The sequence below is a fragment of the Fistularia commersonii genome, chromosome 11 (genome assembly GCF_037954325.1).
Source record: "Fistularia commersonii isolate RoL2024-O1a breed Wild chromosome 11, RoL_Fcom_v1.0, whole genome shotgun sequence".
Lineage (NCBI taxonomy): Eukaryota > Metazoa > Chordata > Actinopteri > Syngnathiformes > Fistulariidae > Fistularia > Fistularia commersonii.
Window position 1 is genome coordinate 3,426,724 of NC_141294.1, and position 18,750 is coordinate 3,445,473.

The 18,750-nt window shown below is 42.6% G+C and overlaps 3 protein-coding genes across 6 annotated transcripts; 2 read left to right on the plus strand and 1 right to left on the minus strand.

Moving 5' to 3' along the window:
• The first annotated feature begins 5,182 nt into the window (after positions 1-5,182).
• echdc1 (enoyl CoA hydratase domain containing 1) lies at positions 5,183-9,110 on the plus strand. Of its 2 annotated transcripts, none has more exons than XM_086154527.1 (7): positions 5,183-5,194; positions 5,810-5,875; positions 6,546-6,721; positions 7,330-7,472; positions 7,560-7,612; positions 8,067-8,147; positions 8,231-9,110. In XM_086154527.1, exons 1-7 carry the CDS (start codon positions 5,187-5,189, stop codon positions 8,646-8,648), a joined length of 945 nt encoding a protein of 314 aa, XP_086010653.1. In that variant the 5' UTR covers positions 5,183-5,186; the 3' UTR covers positions 8,649-9,110. The 2 variants fall into 2 exon arrangements, with proteins under 2 accessions (XP_086010653.1, XP_086010654.1); XM_086154528.1 differs by lacking the exon at positions 5,183-5,194 and adding an exon at positions 5,205-5,675.
• A 2,021-nt stretch (positions 9,111-11,131) lies between these two features.
• On the minus strand, positions 11,132-15,013 carry LOC147229224 (E3 ubiquitin-protein ligase rnf146-like). 3 transcript variants are annotated; one of them, XM_086154525.1, is made up of 3 exons: positions 14,891-15,013; positions 13,919-13,978; positions 11,132-13,727 (listed from the first exon to the last, which is right to left on the minus strand). In XM_086154525.1, exon 3 carries the CDS (start codon positions 13,713-13,715, stop codon positions 12,561-12,563), a length of 1,155 nt encoding a protein of 384 aa, XP_086010651.1. In that variant the 5' UTR covers positions 13,716-13,727; positions 13,919-13,978; positions 14,891-15,013; the 3' UTR covers positions 11,132-12,560. The 3 variants fall into 3 exon arrangements, with proteins under 3 accessions (XP_086010651.1, XP_086010649.1, XP_086010650.1); XM_086154523.1 differs by having other exon boundaries at positions 14,851-15,013; XM_086154524.1 differs by having other exon boundaries at positions 14,398-15,013.
• Positions 15,014-15,089: 76 nt separating this feature from the next.
• On the plus strand, positions 15,090-16,630 carry mdh2 (malate dehydrogenase 2, NAD (mitochondrial)). The gene has a single exon (XM_086154526.1). The coding sequence runs from the start codon at positions 15,216-15,218 to the stop codon at positions 16,227-16,229; it is 1,014 nt and encodes a 337-aa protein (XP_086010652.1). The 5' UTR covers positions 15,090-15,215; the 3' UTR covers positions 16,230-16,630.
• The last annotated feature ends 2,120 nt before the right edge of the window (positions 16,631-18,750 follow it).

The following is an 18,750-nucleotide window of genomic DNA, read 5'->3' on the forward strand; positions in this document are numbered from 1 at the left end:
GGAGATGCATTTACATTCTTTCTTAATGTAATGGATATTAGGAAATGCATTGATATGCAACATTTATAATAATAAAAAAAACAAAACATATCAATATATCAATGCAGCTTCTTAGGCTACTAAGACAAAAAGTCAGGCAAAGGACTGGCGCCCTAAATCTTGTAGGCAGACATCTTTGGTGACACTGTGCTAGCTTTCTCTGAGTGATGAATGTGTGTGTGTCTGTGTGTGGTATTTGTGTGCAAGCCCTTGTGTTTTTGAATGTTTGTTTCAAATGCGTTTAGCCCTATACATAGTGTATGTTGTGTGAGCTACAGTAGACTCATTGTTATTCACCACAATATAGTTTAGTTGTTGTTGAGATGAAGTTGACTTTGAAGCCATTTGCATAAAAAATCAGTTTGTAATATGAATTTAAATGTAAACGAGAGTGAAATGAAAGGGCTGTGTTCCAAACAAAGACACCAGAATTAGGGGGCTGAGATCCTGGAAATTAATCACTGGACATTTACTCAATGTCTGGATGTTTTTTGTTTCATGAAACTCAAGACATATTTAGATGATGTTCGAATCAATGGTGAGTTAAAAGATGGATGTTAATACCGAGAAGTCATATAAATGAGGTTGTCAACATGTTGTTGAGTAGTGCTACAAGGTGTGATCCCTTCGCGAGATGACGTCTAGGTTTACTTGAATGCGCAATCTGCCAAATGAATCTGGCTAGTATCTTCATGAATGCGCCTGCACATTCACTCACGAGACCGCATTTGCCTATGCAAACAGACGTTAACTCACACCCACTGCATGAAAGAGAGCCACCTAACCCTTCACCCTGAAACCCAGCACGCCCAAGATGACTGAAATAACAGGTGCAATAATGTGACGGTGCCAGAAATCCTACCCCGACGCTGATATAAATATAAATATTGTCATCCCTTCCTGCTGTCCTAGCTGTCTCGCAACTTTCCTGTGTTCTCTTTGGGCAGGATGGTGTATTTCCAGCGCTGGCCTGCACTCGAGAGTGGATGTTTCCAGAGGCTGAAACTGATTTACTAACAGAAAACAAATTTAAAGTTCCACTGCTGCATAGGCATGGAACAATCATGCAAACAAAGACGGACTGATTTTCCAACCAATATGTAGTCCAGAACCCTTTGCATAATCATCATATTACATTGAATACACTGTAGTAACTTGGGTAGCGATTAAAACTATGCACATTTGTGCATACAATAATAGCTACAATCAAGTAACTATTAATTCACCTAAAAACCAGGGAAACAGCATGTTTCATGTTAATCTCTTTATAGTACCTTTTCTATACACAGGACTGAATCATACACCAGGCACAAAATGAGATCTAATTTGAAAAGTGAACAGTTTTTACACAAACCAATGCCAACTGTCCAAACTCAAAGCTGGTTATGTTTTACATTACATTACATTACATTACATTGCATTTGGCAGACACTTTTATCCAAAGCGACTTACAATAGAGGACACAGGGACTGCAAATACACGATGCACAGGAAATATACAGAACAGTAAGCTTGGGTTAGTGAGGTTTTTTTTTTTTTTTTTTTTGACATAGACACACAAACGTACACACACACACACACACACACACTGCATAGCCTAACTTGCTGCCAACCTGATCTGGGGCATCAGCGCAGTAAAAAGTCCTGAAAGTCCTTTTCATGGTTTTAGACAAAACCACGAAAGAAGACAAAACCATGAGAGAAGAGCCATACAGAGTAAACCTCAAGTAATTGGTGTGACTTTGAGTACATGCATTCGTCACTAGACTTCTGAAATCTGATTTGCACCACATTTCTTTATGTCTGTACATACCTTAAAATAGTTGAGAAGATAGTAATTCATTGTCTTTTTCCACAGCAGGGATTAGGTTTATTTATTTCACGTAAGTGTATTTTGCAGTTATCAGGGCAAATGATTCTTTAGAATTTAGCATATTTTTTACAATTAAATATAGAGATGAATAAATGATGCATATTAGTTATCTATTTCTGTGGTGTGTTGATGTTGTTTGCAACAGCTAAATTCACTGCTGATCTGCACAGCTAAGCATTCGCTGATTCCACAACGTCTCTTAAAGCTGTGCTTCCCAGCTCTTCTGGCCCCCTAACACTCCTCAAGGGAAGCCTCCAGCCCGCTGAGAGCCTCTGGCACCTGCCAACCTGCCGCTCTTCCTGCCCTCAAATAGACCACTGCTAGCACTTATCTGATCTGTGCTTTCTGTGTGTCTGTGTTTTCCAATCTTGGTCAGTTGGTCAAGAGCCTTGCTGAGCACAAGCAAATTCCCTGACTTCCCGTTGAGCTTGACAGCTGCATGCCACAGTATTCAAATGCAAAGTTTTTAGCAGGTCCCCTCACACAACTACCCAAATCACACACACCAAGTCATATTTTTGCAGACTCTTGAGCAATTCTGCAATGTGGAATCCTTGCTCTGCTCTCTCCCTCTCTCTTTCTTTTTCTCTCTCTCTCTCTCTCTCTCTCACACACACACACACACGCACACACATTCCCTCTGTCTCAGGAAGTAATTGCATACAGGCATCCATTATTAGCTGAACTCTGCATCACGGAGAGGTTAACTGATCATTAAAAACCGGGAAGGCTTGCATAACACTGACTAAAAGACAAATGAGTGGATGATGAATGGAGGTGAAGAAACTGATTCAATGTGGATCGCAAATGTATGTTGATGAAGGAGGAGGAGGAGCACTCCGAGAGGGCACTGGTCCATTGTTGAATTGAAAACAGAGGCACGGAGCTGCAGACTATGTCAGTCCCAAAGGCTCAATAGTTCACTGAATGATATTTCAGGACAGGTTGCAGGCCTGCTGACCTGGCTAAATGTACTGCACAAAGTGAAGAGAGTCAGCATTTCTGGAATGCATGCTGGGAAGAGTCCCATCGACCTTTCTGAATTCCTTCCTCGCTTTTAAATAGATTGGAGAGATGTCGGCTTGAAACGGATCTTTGAATGCGGTGCCCTATGTCTTTGCTTAGTGTCTGTTTGTGTTGTAGGAGGGATCTCGAAAAGCCACTAATTGAACACAGAACATGAGTTACAAGTAAATTGCACAGGTTTAAAGAGTGTGTGATTTCATGTGGGCCCGTATATTCACTTTTGTGACTCTGAAATTTATTACAGATCAAATTTCGTTTCCTGAAAGCCTTGCGAATCCAAGCAGACTAGGGAGGTATCCAGTGCTCATCAGTTTGTTTTGATGGAAACGTTCAGGGCTGTGAATTGTGAGACAGGATGTGTGGATTGATACTCTCAGTAGCCATAAATCACAGGACAGGAAGTCCACAAAATTCCTTCTGCATTTGGCACATTTTCCCCCCTCCTTTTCTGTCTTGGTTCTTATATCAACCTTCATTTTACATTTTTTCCAGCTCTTGCTTTGAAAATTAGATTAAACACCCCATCAGGGTTTACACTTGAATAACATTTACAGAATAATTCTGTTTTAAATGAACTAATAAACACAAAAAAAACAGTGCCCTTAAATGATAGATGTTAGGTGGCACAGTGGTGCAAGCAGGTTCCTTGTTTGATTCTCGGGGTCGTGGCTTTCTGTGTGGGGTTTGCATGTTTTCAATGTGTCTGCGTGGGTTTCCTCGCCGTTCTCCGGTTTCCTCCCATAGCCACGAAACATGCAGAAGGTTAATTACCCCAGAATTGTCCAGATGTGTGACTGAGGGAGTGAATGGTAGAACGTGTCTGTATGTCCACCAATGCTAGCTAAATGAATAAGTCTGTGTTTTTACAGTTTGTACAGTTCCTCGCCAAAAGATGTGAATGAATTTTCCATATCTTGGGGGCATCGTACTTAAAATGGGCTGAAATTCTAGAAAAAAAAAAAAAAAAGGATTAAAAAACATCCAGATTTTGCCTCAGAGTGATTTCAGGGCTCCGGCACAGATATTAGTATCTGTAATCCCAAACACAAATGAACCCATCCTTGTTTAATACAACAGTAACCATTTATTGTGAAAACAAACTGTGGAGTTTACATTTTTCATTCTTTTACTTTGCAAGCTGTTAAACAAAAAAAAAAAAACTTCAGCGCATGACTTCATGTGACGAATAGAACTGGTAATGCCGACAGCATTATTCACAGGGTCACAACTGTTAGAATTAAAAAGCTAATCGTACATCTAGTCGAGATGTTTTTGCTTGACGATCAGCCAGTTGACCCTGCTGAGACGACCGTCTTGCGTCTGCAGTAACTCTTTATAATAAGTCGTGGGGGTTGATCAAAGCTGTCTCCTCGGACTACTGAATAAGGACATGTTTGTGGTCCCTCTCCACCGTGTTTACAAAGGTATGACAGACAAAAAGCAGATCTCACAGTCCGGCAGCTGAGGTGGAAAGAAACAAGTCAGTTTACACAGTTCCTATACTTGTTTTATTTTTTTTTTGAGGTACTTGTGGCGGCACGGCAAAGTTGCGGTTTGCACTTTGGCCTCACGGCACGAAGGACCCTGGTTCGATTCTGACAAGGGGACCTTTCTGTGATAAGTTTGCATGTTCTCTGGTTTCCTACCACAGTCCAATGCAGCAGGTTGATTGTGAAAATATTGGGAAAATTGCCCCCAATTAGTGAATTGACTATGTATGTGGCCCTGCGGTTGCCTGAGGACCGGTCCAGGTTGTACCCTGCCTCTCGCCTTAGATAGCTGGGATAGGGAGTGCAGGATTAGTGGCAGAAGATGGAGGAGGCACTTGTATTTGCAATCTATTCCAACTTTTACATCCACTCCTTTACTTGTGCCATATCTGTTACTAATTTCTTTCACAATGACTTTACATATTCTTCGTTCAAGGTCAAAAAAAAGGATTAAAAGCACGTCTCAAGTCACTCGTTGATTTCTATTTTCAATGTGGCACAAATAACTCCTGAGCCATCGGTATTTTGCCTCCCTGTGGAAGAAATAGTGAACTCCATTTTAAGAGCTTATGATTAGGACGGTTAATTCAATTCTTACATATTATAACATATTTAGATAGTACTGGATCTGGGCAAAGGCATTTATGGATGAATGTTTTCGCTTCGTTGCCAATAAACGGTCGCGTAAACGGAACGAATGTAGTGGCGTTGTTGCGGCTGTTGTTTCCGGGGGAAGCATTTCAATGTAACACTGCTCGCATGTCAAGGTTGGTATTGCATCTTGCGAAAATAAGTTCCGCATTGGCAGCACAGTTCTAACCTCTTCTCTCTGTAATACGTGTAAAATCGCGTTACACTGTTTAAACAGGCCCGTTAAAACTGTTGAAATATTATCTATTGAAACTACATATCTATTGAAACGACTGAAATATCTTTCTCTCTTAGAGGTTGCAGCAAGAAAGACGTGTATGCGTAAATAGTCGTCTGTGAAATACAGGCATGGTTTTATCAATCGTGCATGTAATAATATGGTCTCTTGTCGCAGACACGTTTTTATTTTTAATTGATTTACCATAGCATCCTTTATTTCTGTTGCTATGCTATGTGGTTGAAAATCCTACTGTGCAATAACATTGTCCCCTTTTTAGTTCTTTGTGGTGCTTAATGAACTTTAGCTATTGTTAGTCAAGTGTGATTGAAAACACAACGGCTCTGCTATGTCGTTACTATTTTATCTCCACTTAGAAGGTATATCTTTATGGAAAAACGTTGATTCCCCCCATTTCTGTTAGCACAACCCCTCTTTCTCACTAAAATTACAACTCTTAAGGTAGTAGAATTTTGTTCTTTGAAGGAAAATTTGAATATTTTTACTGTGACAGGATGGTCATCTGTGCAATGAAGCGACATTTTCTCCAGATCACTAGCAACTCTGTAACCTGGGCCAGGTAATTGAACTTACTTCTATTGTTTATCACAAGGTTTTTAATGCTGGAAGAACAAAATATCCAAGTGTAGCATAAACATCTCTAGAGTTATCACAGTGTCTTCCATATTGATTTTTACAGATGTATGTATCACAGTATGGTGACTTTTTCCATCTCAGTTATGATCATCATAAAATAGTTGAGCATACAGTTACTGTAAACCTTAAATAAGACCTTAAATAAAGACCCTAAAACACTTTATAGCCTTGACTTTGACACTTAACTGTTTTATTTGTATTTCTTATTCTCACCCCCCCCCCCCTTTTTTTTAACCGTCTATACAATTTCCTACTATTATTTATTATTGTTATGTTTTACTTGAAACTCTGGCACAACAATTTCCTTCGGGATAAATAAATTTGTTCTCATTCTTATCCTCATTCATGTCCTTATCTTATTCTTAAATACACATATTCACATTCTGTTTTGTGGATTCATCATTGCATACAAAAACCTGTGTAATATTGCTAATACCATTACCGATGCATTTACTTTCAGAAGCTGGTTGCGATATTTCTCTTTGTGTGTGTCTTTATTTGAGGTTAATTTTTTTTTCTTCTTAATCTAAATCGGGGGATTAGATCCAGGATTGTTTTTACTTTGGAAACTGTATAAATCTTCCCTCTCCAAGGCTGCTGCAGAGACATAGGAGTGGCTGTGTTTATTCAGGCATTGATGGCTTCCACCAAGAGGAGATCAGAGAGAAGCTGCAGGCGTTTCCTGGAGGCTCTATTGATCTGCTTAAAAAGGAGTCTGGCATTGCTGTGCTTACCATCAACAACCCCTCCCGCATGAATGCCTTCTCCGGTAAGGTAGCATTGGATATTTTTGTGGAAACGGATGAGAGTATTTTGCTATGAGAATAAAATAGACTGTTAAACAACTTACACTGCAGAGCGTGTTGTTTGAAAACATGGTAGCACCTAAGGTGAGACCTGAAGGTTGGGATAAGACCTTCATCGATGGGTGGTTACGTGCTATGCCTGGACATTGTGAAAAAGCCCGAAATGTTGTTTCATGAAATTCCAAACTGAATTTTTTGTTCTACGTTTTCAGAATGTTATCCTTGTAAATCTTGCCCCATCCATTTCATGTTAACTTTGTTTCAAGAAAAAGCTAAACAGTGTCGAAAATGCTAATCGAAGGTTTATTTCAACTGTTTTTCTTGGATATCAATTCTACAGTTTTGTGTGTTATTATTTTGTGTCAGTCTCCCTTTTGGTATATTGAAAAAAAAAGCTGTACTTTTATGTCAAAGTACATTTGGGGGTCCTGCTAAGGTAGAATTGTCAAGAACAACGGTATTTCTTTGGTATAGATGTCTGGCCCGTCACAGCGGTCACTCGATCGTCCACAGGCAGGTCTTATTAGAAAACAGCATGTGATATATTACGGCGGTTTTACTTTCACCTCAGGCAGTATGATGGTGGATCTGGAGGAGAAGGTGAGCCAACTGGAGAACTGGACGGATGGAAAAGGCCTCATCCTCCTGGGTGCTGCTGGAACCTTCTGCTCTGGATCGGATCTTAATGCTGTCAAAGCAATATCTAACCCTCAGGTACGAACGTGGCACAAGCGTCAGAATTCTGTTCCTCTGCCTGCCTGCATCACCAAGACATCTATAAATGTTTTTATTTTTGTATAGGATGGGATGAAGATGTGCATGTTTATGCAGAATACTCTTACTAGACTGCTCAGGTGAGAACTGTCATATATCGCCATCACTTGTTACAGACCCGGCATTTTACGGCCCGCGAGCCACATCCGTCCAGTTTTGCTTTTTTTATCCAGCCCGGATAATTTTTTTTAATTTTTATCTTTTCTAATTTTTTAAATTTAGTTGAATTTTGTATGGATGATTACATACAAATAATAATAATAATAATACATAATAATTTTGGTACATTTATACGATCATTAACGATTTCATAATTGAAATAAAATGCCCAAAAATTTAAAGATTTAGATTTCAATTTTCATTTTGTTCAAATTCCATGATACCCAGTTGGCCCGCACATAAAAATTGAAAAAGAAATTTGGCCCGCCAGCCAAAATAATTGCCTGCCCCTGACTTATTAGGTATCCGCATAGTATGGTAGGATTATAGCTTTTAAATATTAATGCAAAAGAACTTCCTGTCGTCTCAGTACAGGCTGCCTTTGCTATCTGTCGCTCTGGTTGAGGGGCGAGCGCTAGGAGGAGGTGCAGAGCTGACCACTGCCTGTGATTTCAGGTAGTCTTATACCATCAAATAAGTAAAGGAATGGGCCTCATCTCGCAGAATGTCAACTTGTTTTTTTTCCACCTGCCTCGTAGATTAATGGCTTCCGGCAGTGTGATCCAGTTCGTCCACAAACACATGGGTCTGGTCCCAGGCTGGGGTGGAGCTGCGCGGCTCGCGCGCGTCGTAGGAAGCCAAAATTCCCTGAAGTTGCTCGGCGGTGCTCTGAAAGTCAACCCCGAGTTTGGCGTTCAAATTGGATTGGTAGATGGAGTGTTAGAGGTCCCTCCGGGCGAGGTAGGTCAAGAGACTTTCCTGGAACAGACCGAAAACTGGCTCAGCCAGTACACGAATGGGCCTCCGCCAGTCATCCGAGCTGTGAAGAAGGTTGTTTTGTCAGGGAGAGAGCTCCCTCTACTGGAAGCTCTCAGGGCAGAGAAGAATATATTCGGGACCGTGTGGGGTGCTCCTGCCAACCTGCAGTCATTGGCAAGCAAGTTCAAACACAAATGAGATCAACAGAGGATGTCCAACACATTTCTGGAAAACGCTCTCTGGCGGGAAATGACTGAGAGCGGCACAGCAGCACATTTGTCGGTTTCTGCAGTGGATGCCAGTGCGTCTCAGCTGCTGCAAAGACACGCTAATCGTGCTCGGAGAGGAAAGGTCACGTCAAGGATTAACACTGACTCAGTGTGCCAAATAAAGTTCAGTGAAACTGTTGAAAATAAGCCACTTTGTTCCACGTTGTAATTTAATGAAAACAGGAAGCCGTTTTCTGTTTTGTCGCTAGCAGCAGCTCCCTGAAAATATAATTCTGATTTTCCGACACAGACAAGCAGCAGCATTGTGTATACTGATGCATTACAAGCTCGAGGGACAGACGTTTGTGCAGTATCTAAAACAACACCTTACTATTGTCATCTTCAACCTATTTTCTGCTTAGATCAAATATATCGATATTGGAAGTCTTCACTCGTGGTGTGTCGCTTGTTTTCTTTTTTTTTGATCCCTGATTAATCCGCTGAATCACAGGATTCAGTGCTTTTCCAATGCAAAAGCTGGGACACTAGAATAAATGAGAATGCTTACCCAGTCTCAGTTTACACAATAGCCAAAGGGGAGTTCACATGCAAGCAGGCAGAAATTAAAGAATAGGTCAAATCCCATATTAGAGGAACAAGCTAGTGAATTATCGTCTGTTTGGTAGATCAGTCACGTGGCCTCACACACTGCTCAAGTGTTTACCTTTGCTGTGATTAAAATTAAAATACTAGACACCTGCAATGACCAAACGTGATCAAAAAGCTTCTTAATCCTTATATGGAATTCTGACTTATACAAACCCCAATTCCAATGAAGTTGGAACGTTAATAATAAAAACAGAATACAATATTTTGCAAATAGTTTTCAACCAATATTCAGTTGAATTCACTACAAAGATATTTAATGATCAAACTGATAGACTTTAATGTTTTTTCCAAGTATTCACTCATTTTGAGTTTGGTGCCTGCAACACAATCCAAAAACGCTTGGACAAAAGTTCTGTAAGTGGAATTCCTTCCTATTCTTGCTTTATGTACAATGTCACTTGCTTAAGAGTCTGGGGTCTCTGTTGTATTCGTGCTTCATAATGCGCCACACGTTTTCAATAGAGACAAATCTGGACGGCAGGCAGGCCGGTCTAGTAACCACACACTTTTATTACGAAGCAACGCTGTTGTAATGCGTGCAGAATGTGGCTTGGCGTTGTCTTGCTGAAATAGGCGGGGACGTCTCTGAAAAAGCTGCATTTGAACGGCATCGCATGTTCCTCCAAAACCTGTATGTATCTTTCAGCACCAATCGTGCCTTCACAGATGTGCAAACTGCCGTGGGCATTGACAAATCCCCATACATTACAGATGCTGTCTTTTGCGCTGATAATAATCTGGATGGTCCTTTTCCTCTTTAGCTGGAGGACATGTCCATTATTTCCAAAAACTATTTGAAATGTAGACTCATCAGACCACAGCAAACGCGAGCCCTGAGAAGCCAGTGGTGTTTCTGGGTGTCGTTGACGTATGGCTTTCCCTTTGCATGGTACAGTTTTAACTTGCATTTGTAGATGCAGCGACAAACTGTATTAACTGACATTGGTTTTCTGAAGTGTTCATGAGCCCTGTTGGCAGTATCCTTTGCCGGTTTTCAATGCAGAACTGTCGGAGGCATTCAATATTGGTTTTCATCCTTGCCGCTTGCGCAGAGATTTCTCTAAATTTTTTAATGATGTTATGGACCACAGATGATGAAATCCCTAAATTCCTTTCAATTGTGCATTGAGAAATGTTCTTAAACTGCTTTGCTCACGCAGTCGTTCGCGATGTGGGGAACCTTGCCCCATCCTTGCTTGTGAAGAAGGGAGCCTTTTGGATGCTCCTTCTATGCCATATTATGACGCTCATCCGTTTCCAATTCACCTGTGGAAAATTCCAAACAGCTGTTTTTTGAGCATTTCTCAACTTCCCCAGTCTTTTGTTGCCTCTGTCCCCGCTTTTTTTGCAACCATTGAATTCAACATGACTGAATATTTTGCAAACGAACATTAAGTTATCAGTATTTCAGTATTAAATATATTCTCTTTGGAGTGAATTCAACTGGATATTGGTTGTGATTTGCAAATCATTGTATTCTGTTTTTATTTACATTTTACACAATGTCCCAACTTCATTGCAATTGGGGTACATACATAATGAAAACAAGAATCTAAAGTTTTAGTTAAACCAATGTTTTTTTGGATAAATGCTCAGAAACACTGAACATTGGGTATTCTTTCATTTGAGAGTATGTTACTCCTGGTATTTTCCTAATCGTTAAAAGACTTGTGCAGAGAATGTTTTAATATCTTTACAGTTTGCAAGGATCCATTGTTAATCTCTGACATACAACACCAAACTTCTAAAATTTGGTCAAGAGGACAAATGAGATGCTTTAACACACAATAGACTCATTAATCATTTAGGATGGCAAAATGAACATTTATTTGTAAATTCCAAACCATGTAAAAAATGCCAAGCAAAGTGTCATAAGTTTTATTTTTTTAGGGATGGTAAGTCCACAACTGAGGTGATGTAAGCACAGAGGAAATATAAAAAAAACAACTGCAGAATGGCCAATTGCTATGGCATAGTGTTCGCTTACTGCCTTACGTCACACAAATTTACAACCGTAAGCAAAGCCAGAACAAAAAAAAAAAAAAAAAAACATTTACTTAAAGTAAACCCAAAGATCAATTCTTACATTCTTGCCAACCAGTAGTTTTTAAATAACTCTCCCTTCAAACATGCACAAATCACAATACCCAAGTGATACATCAATTGTGAATACTTCATCATGAGGCCACAACATTGATTTTTAATTTTTTTTCTTAAGGAAGACACTTCACAATAAACTTCCAATCATTTCAAGACAGGAAGCCTAAAACAATTTTAACAGATAATATTCCTTTAAGTTGATCTTTTAACAAATAACCATACTTTAGTTTCAATCAATGTGAAGTTGAATCCTCATTAGGGAAGCAATGTTACTGAATATTCAAAGTAAATGGAGTGCTCAAATACTTTGAAATAGGGAATTTAAAAGGCTTACTGAGCAAGTTAATTCAAAATAACAATTGGCAGAAGCTTAAATGTTAATTTTTGGGAAAGGCTTGATCAGTTAAATCTCAAGTTAGGAAATTCCGTTAAGTGACATTTGGGAGTAAAGTTATATAGGACTCGGTGGTCAGATGATGAGCTGGAAAAGCTCATTTCTGGGTGCTATGTTAGCTGAGAGAGTTATAATGGGATTAGAATGCAACCGTTCATGATGGTAATGTTTCAGTTCCATTACTGGAAGTGAAGCCCCGTTCGTGCTTTATTACTTCATGTCACAGATCCAGTTTGAACTTCTGAAAGCTCTTTACTGTCTACTTCTCTTAAAAATAACCAACTCACATTACTGCAGGTGTGCAAACTGACCGATCTTCAGCTGAACACCGCCTGTTTGTTACATCCATCGCGCACAAGGTTCTCAATAGACACTTACGAATCCAGGATTTTACAACATGCCCTTTCCATCAGTCGACCTCTGGGCTCAGTGCGAGATTAAAACTTCTGTTTGCTCGGTATTTACAGAAACATACAAACCAATCGTTCATTTACTGTGCCGACATCCGAAGAACTGGGAGCCGAAATTGAACCGCATTTTGCCTTTAATCCGATACTTAAAAACATGATCATATTCGTTTTGACGCTTCATTTCTCTATTATCAAGTAGTCCCTTCACATCTGATCTGTGACACAAGAAATGACAGCACAAAGGAAGGAATAAATTAATGGAATGGAACATAGTCATTTAGTGACAGAAAGGCTTCAATATGATGGTGACGATGGCGTTGTGATGACTCTACACTTCAGTCACTGTGCACTGGCCGTCAGGCATTCTGGATCTTCCCCTACTACTGGATGAGGAAGGGGGAGAGGTGGACTCTGCGCCAGGTGGGGCTCTGTCCTCTCGATTCAGTCTTTGTCTCCTGGACCGATCCTCCCAAGGCTCGACGCGCTCTCCATCCCCGCCCTCGTCTCCGTCGTCGTCGTCATCATCTTCCTCGTCGTCACTCCAGTCACCGGAGCCGGAGTCCTCCACGGAGGTGTGACGGTCAGAGGAACCAGAGGGCGAAGACTCTTCCTCGTCTTCCTCCTCTCCCTCGCCGGCCTCAGATCTTTCCTGAGAAGGTGCGGGCCTGGGGCTGATTTGCAGCAGAGAAAATGCATCTTCCAGAGAGGGGCTGCTTCTTGGCTGACCACCAAGCGAAGTGGGGGGTCTTGCGGTGGCTGGAAGTGCTGTGACGGTAGCGATCGCTGTAGCCATTTGTTGTACATTGACTGCGGCAGTATCGGCCCCGTCGGCAGAGTTTTCTCTACCTGCTGCTCCGACAGCCCCGATGACGCCCTCGCTGTCCAACCGCAGTCCTGCCACGCCTTTTTTGGGCATATCCAAAACGTCCCTCTTCATTTTACGCCTGCGACCATGTTCATTGCGCCTGTACTGCACCATGTTCTCAAGGTCAGCTACATACAAAAAGCCAGCAATCAGCATTTCGGCTGTTTTCTTGCCCTTGGAAAAAGCGTCCTCCAGCTCACGACTGGTTCGCTCGTCGTACTGCCACCAACCGTTACGGCCTTCGTAATACCAGGCGTGATCACTTGTTGCCCCACCCCGACCCCCTGCTGATGCTTTCAGCTCATCTGGAGAGAGAAGTGTCGGCCTTTCCAGGAAGTCATCTGGCACTTCTTGTCTGCAGAGAGCACAGCGCTTACTCTGCCAGGATGCTCCCTTCACACACAGGAAACAGAAGACGTGATGGCATGGCAGCTGCACGGGGTGCACGCAGCTCTGCAGACAGATGGCACACTCTGGTACGGACAGTGCCGGAGATGAGTTGCTGGAGCCAGAACACGACGAATCCGCGCTGTTCCCGCCTCCGCCGCCACTGTTGCCGCCTTTCTTACTGGATGGAAGTGAGCTAACGGAGTGGTCTACCTCCCCACAACTAGCCATCCTCAAGATGTTCTGCAGATAAAGGAGAGTTGCGTGAAATGTTTGAATGGAGCAGGAATAAGAATTAAAAAATAAAAGTTTAATCACATCAAATTACCACTTGTTGACTCTAAATCATAGATTGACTTGTCAACTGTAAGCCACTTGGATATCAAAGATTCCTTGATACGAGTCAAGATTAAAAATATGTAGTTAATACTTACAGGAAGTATCCTTAATGGTGATGTAGCATTAGTGGAGCTTGTGGAGCTTCAAATTTCCCACTGCAGAAAGGAAGAGCGGGTCAATTTCATGCTTAACTGCTCTTAAAAACTTTGACATTTCACAGGGACAAGTGATATTATTATAAATTCAAAACTTTTGATGTGCAATGTCAAAAACATGACATTGAGCCTTCTTTGTGTAATTTATCAGGTTTCCATTTAACTAAACTCAATATGTAAGTGTACTTGGCAACTGGAAGGAAAAAAATGAAATAGACAAGCTCTATCCTATGAAGTCTCTTGTTGTTTGGCTTTTTTTAACAAGTATTTCGGATCGTTTCGCAGGGATAAAAATAAATATCGTGAAGAAGTAAACCCAAGAGCTAACATTAACCTCACTAGTGAGTTGGGGCCTGAAATCCAGAAGCAAACAAGTTAAACTGTACAGAGAGACATGCAAACCCTATCAACAGCAATACCTGTTCCTGTCCAAAGCTTCATGTGTTGGCAACAGGACTTGAGTTTCTTCACATGAAGACTTTTCACCCTTCATCCGAGAGGTTTCTTCAGGGAGTTTCCGATTATAACTGCCATGGTTTAGGCTGAGTCAAGGTTATGGTGGCGTGTAAATGAAAGAGTCGATCTGCAGAAACTAAGAGTAAGGGGGGTGGGGGTTGTTATGCTAATGCGGATAAGGGGTGAAACGTCTTCAAGTGAAGAAATTCAAGTCCAGTTGCCAAGACGAGAATATTTCGACAAGAATTCACCATAAAGTGGATGACTGAGAACCTCCACAAACAATACCTGTTGTTGCTATTGTTAGGACACGGGCTGAGAGGAACGCTTAGCTTAACTCCAGCAAATAGACGGCGTTCATTTGACGGTGCTAGCTGCTTTAGCACACCAAAACTAACGGTAAGGAAAACCTTTACCTCACACAAGGGCAATGCGGTGACTTCGTGCGTGCCGTACCCGTATATATCGTCCCGCTGCAATGCCGTACACGAACGAGTAAGATAACGACACTACAAACAGGGCTAATTCAACGTATTCGAGTATTAGCAGGCTTTGTTTTCCTCGGAGAAGAAGCCCCGGATAAAAACGACGACGTACACGTACGTGATGACGCAACTTGACGTAAAGCTGCACGACTATAATCTCCGACGTATGACGTTTCACGTGTCTTCCGGTTCGCTCTCGGCTAAAGGACATTGGTGTCATAGAGGAGAGGGGCTCTTCGGGTAACGTTTGTTTTTAAAACCACCAGGAAAGAAAGCAAGAAAGAAACAGAAGCAAGATGTTTTCCCGCGCAGTGAGACCCAGCATCAGCCTCGCCCGGAGCTTGTCCACCTCGGCACAGAACAACGCGAAGGTGGCGGTGCTAGGAGCGTCAGGCGGCATAGGCCAGCCGCTCTCCCTGCTCCTCAAGAATAGCCCCCTGGTGAGTCACCTCTCCCTGTATGATATCGCCCACACCCCCGGGGTGGCCGCGGATCTTAGCCACATCGAGACCCGGGCCCAGGTGACCGGCCACATGGGTCCCGACCAGCTCGACGCTGCGCTTCAGGGCTGCGAGGTCGTGGTGATTCCCGCCGGTGTGCCCCGGAAGCCCGGCATGACCCGCGACGACCTTTTCAACACCAACGCCACCATCGTAGCCACATTGGCCGATGCCTGCGCCCGCAACTGCCCCGAAGCCATGATCTGCATCATCGCCAACCCCGTCAACTCCACCATACCGATCACATCGGAGGTCATGAAGAAGCACGGAGTTTACAACCCCAACAAAGTGTTCGGCGTCACCACCCTGGACATTGTCAGAGCGAACACCTTCGTCGCAGAGCTCAAAGGTCTCGATCCCGCTCGCGTCAACGTGCCGGTGATCGGAGGTCACGCGGGGAAGACCATCATCCCCCTCATTTCTCAATGCACGCCCAAAGTCGAGTTCCCCGCCGACCAGCTGTCCGCCCTGACCGGCAGGATCCAGGAGGCCGGCACGGAGGTGGTGAAGGCCAAGGCCGGCGCCGGATCCGCCACCCTCTCCATGGCTTATGCAGGCGCGCGCTTTACCTTCTCTGTCCTGGATGCCATGAACGGCAAAGAGGGAGTGGTAGAATGCGCTTTCGTCAGGTCTGAGGAGACGGAGTGTAAGTACTTCTCCACGCCTCTCCTGCTCGGGAAGAACGGCATCGAGAAGAACCTTGGGCTGGGCAAGCTCTCGGCCTTCGAGGAGAAGCTGGTGGCCGATGCCATGGGCGAGCTGAAGGGCTCTATCAAGAAGGGCGAAGATTTTGTCGCCAACATGAAGTGATCGAGGGGCAACGAGTTACTGTAAAACAGCAGCTGTGATAATGTTTTCCGTCTTAACTTATGAGGCACCCGGACAAATGTCAAATCTCAAGCTCTGTCAGTGTTTCCTCGTTTGTTTTAGCAGTAGGGTCGTTTCAATTAAGACATTTGAGTTTAACCTCGGCCTTCTCTCTCATGTACAACAAAACAATGATGTATGTATACATTGTACTGTGGCTTATCTAGATTTCGAAGTGGTCAAATTCAACCAAATTCATATATTTTCATATGCAGTCAGTGTGATCAGGGTTTTCATTTTGGAACGAGCGATGAGGAAGTACTGTGTTCATGCCTGTTGACACAAGTAGTTATGACTGACGAGTAAAACAATCACTCCATCAATAAACAATTTAGCTTTAAAAAGGTACCCCTTGTTCTTGAGTGTTTTACACTTCTTTTCCTTTCGCCTTTTCCTTGCCACCGCGTTTAAACCTTCTCTGTCTAACCCTATTCTCCGTATGCTCTTCTCTCACACAAACTAACTTCATACTTTCTTTCGCCACGTCCATAAATCTGCTCTTTGGTCTTCCTCTAGATGTCCTGCCTGGCTCCCCTTTTACCAGTGTCCGTCTACCAATATATTCACAATCCCTCCTCCTTACATGTCCGAAACATCTCAGCCTGGCTTCTCTAACGTTCCTTCCAAAACCTCTAGCATGTGTTGTCCCTCTGATAGACTCATTCTTGATCCTGTCCAACCTTGTCGCTGCCGAAGAGAACTTGAACATCTTCATCTCTGCCTCCTCCAGCTCTGCTTTCTGTCGTTTTGTCATTATCACTGTTTGTAAACCATACAGCATTGCTGGTCTGACCACTGTCTTGTCCACCTTTCATTTTGGCCGATAATTCTTCTATCTCATCGTATCTCACCCTCTTCACCCGTTCCAACCTGCTTGAACCTGTTCCTTTAAGTCTTTCACACTCTCCATTGCTCTGGACTTTTGACCCAAAGTACTTCCACCTTCTTGATCTCCACTCCTTTGAGACTCACTGTTCCACAAAGGTCCCTCCTGTTCACAAGTATTCTGTGTTGCTGCGACTAATCTTCATACCTCCACCTCTTCAGATTTTCCTCAACCTGTTCCCTGCTCTTACTACAGATCAGTTTCATCTGCAAACATGGTCGATGAAGATTCCCGTCTAACCTCATCTATCAGCCTGTCCATCACCACTACAAACAGAGGCTCAGAGCTTATCACTGATGTAGTTCCACCTCCACCTTGAACTTCTCAGTCCCATCTACAGCACATATCACCACTGTCTCACATCCTGCATACATGTCCTGCACCAGAGTTCCTCTCTCGGCATACGACATACCCTGTCGTATGCTTTTTCAAGGTCAACAAAAACACAATGCAGCTCCCTCTGGCCATCTCTTTGTACTTCTCTACCAGTCTTGCTGCGACTAATCTTCATACCTCCACCTCTTCCCTTAAGATTTTCCTCAACCTGTTCCCTGCTCTTACTACAGATCAGTTTCATCTGCAAACATGGTCAATGGAGATTCCTGTCTAACGTCATTGGTCAGCCTGTCCATCTCCACTGCAAGCAAAGAGACTCAGAGCTTATCACTGGTTCCACCTCCACCTTGAACTTCTCAGTCCCATCTACATCACACATCACCTCTGTCTCACATCCTGCATACATGTCCTGCACCAGAGTTCCTCTCTCGGCAAACCGCTTTATGTTTTTTCTAGGTCTACAAAAACACAATGCGGTTCCCTCTGACCATCTCTGTACTTCTTTACCAGCATTCTTAAAGCAAATACTGCATATCTGCTACTCTTTCTAGGCATGAAGCCATACTGCTGCTCACAAATGCTGACTTCTGCTCTCAGTCTAGTTTCCACTATGATGCTACTCCACTACTTTATTGTATGGCTCATCAACTTTAACCCTCTATTGTTACCGCAATTCTGCATTTCTCCCTTATTCTTAAAAATGTGCACCATCGCGCTTCTTCTCCATGCCTCAGACATCTCCTCGCTCCTGAATAATCAAGCTGGAAACTCTACCTCTGCCTCTCCTTGACACTTCTATACCTCCGCAGGTTTATCGCCAGGACCAACGGCCTTTAAACAATTCTTGAAATTGGCTGCCGATAACTAATTTCATGACCAGATGAATTGGATAGATGTGTATTTATATAAGGAGGTGAATCCAGAAGGGCTCATCCTGGGTATACTTGTGATCTGAGATCTGAAAATGTCAGTTGGTCTGATACCTGTGAAATTTGAAAATCAGTTTTCTATTTGAACCACCTTGTTTGGGAGAGATAGATAAATAATGTTTTCAACGAAATGAAGGTTAAATAGGCAAAGAAAACGCAAAGTCCCATTAATGAGGGAGTTTATATAGATTAAAGTTGTTTGGGATTAAGTTGCAGACAGTGGTGAAGCACAACATAAAGCTTCCGGTAAGTCCTCATTGGGCAGATCAGTCATATAGTTCTATTTTGCCAAAGATGGCCTCAACCTTTAAAT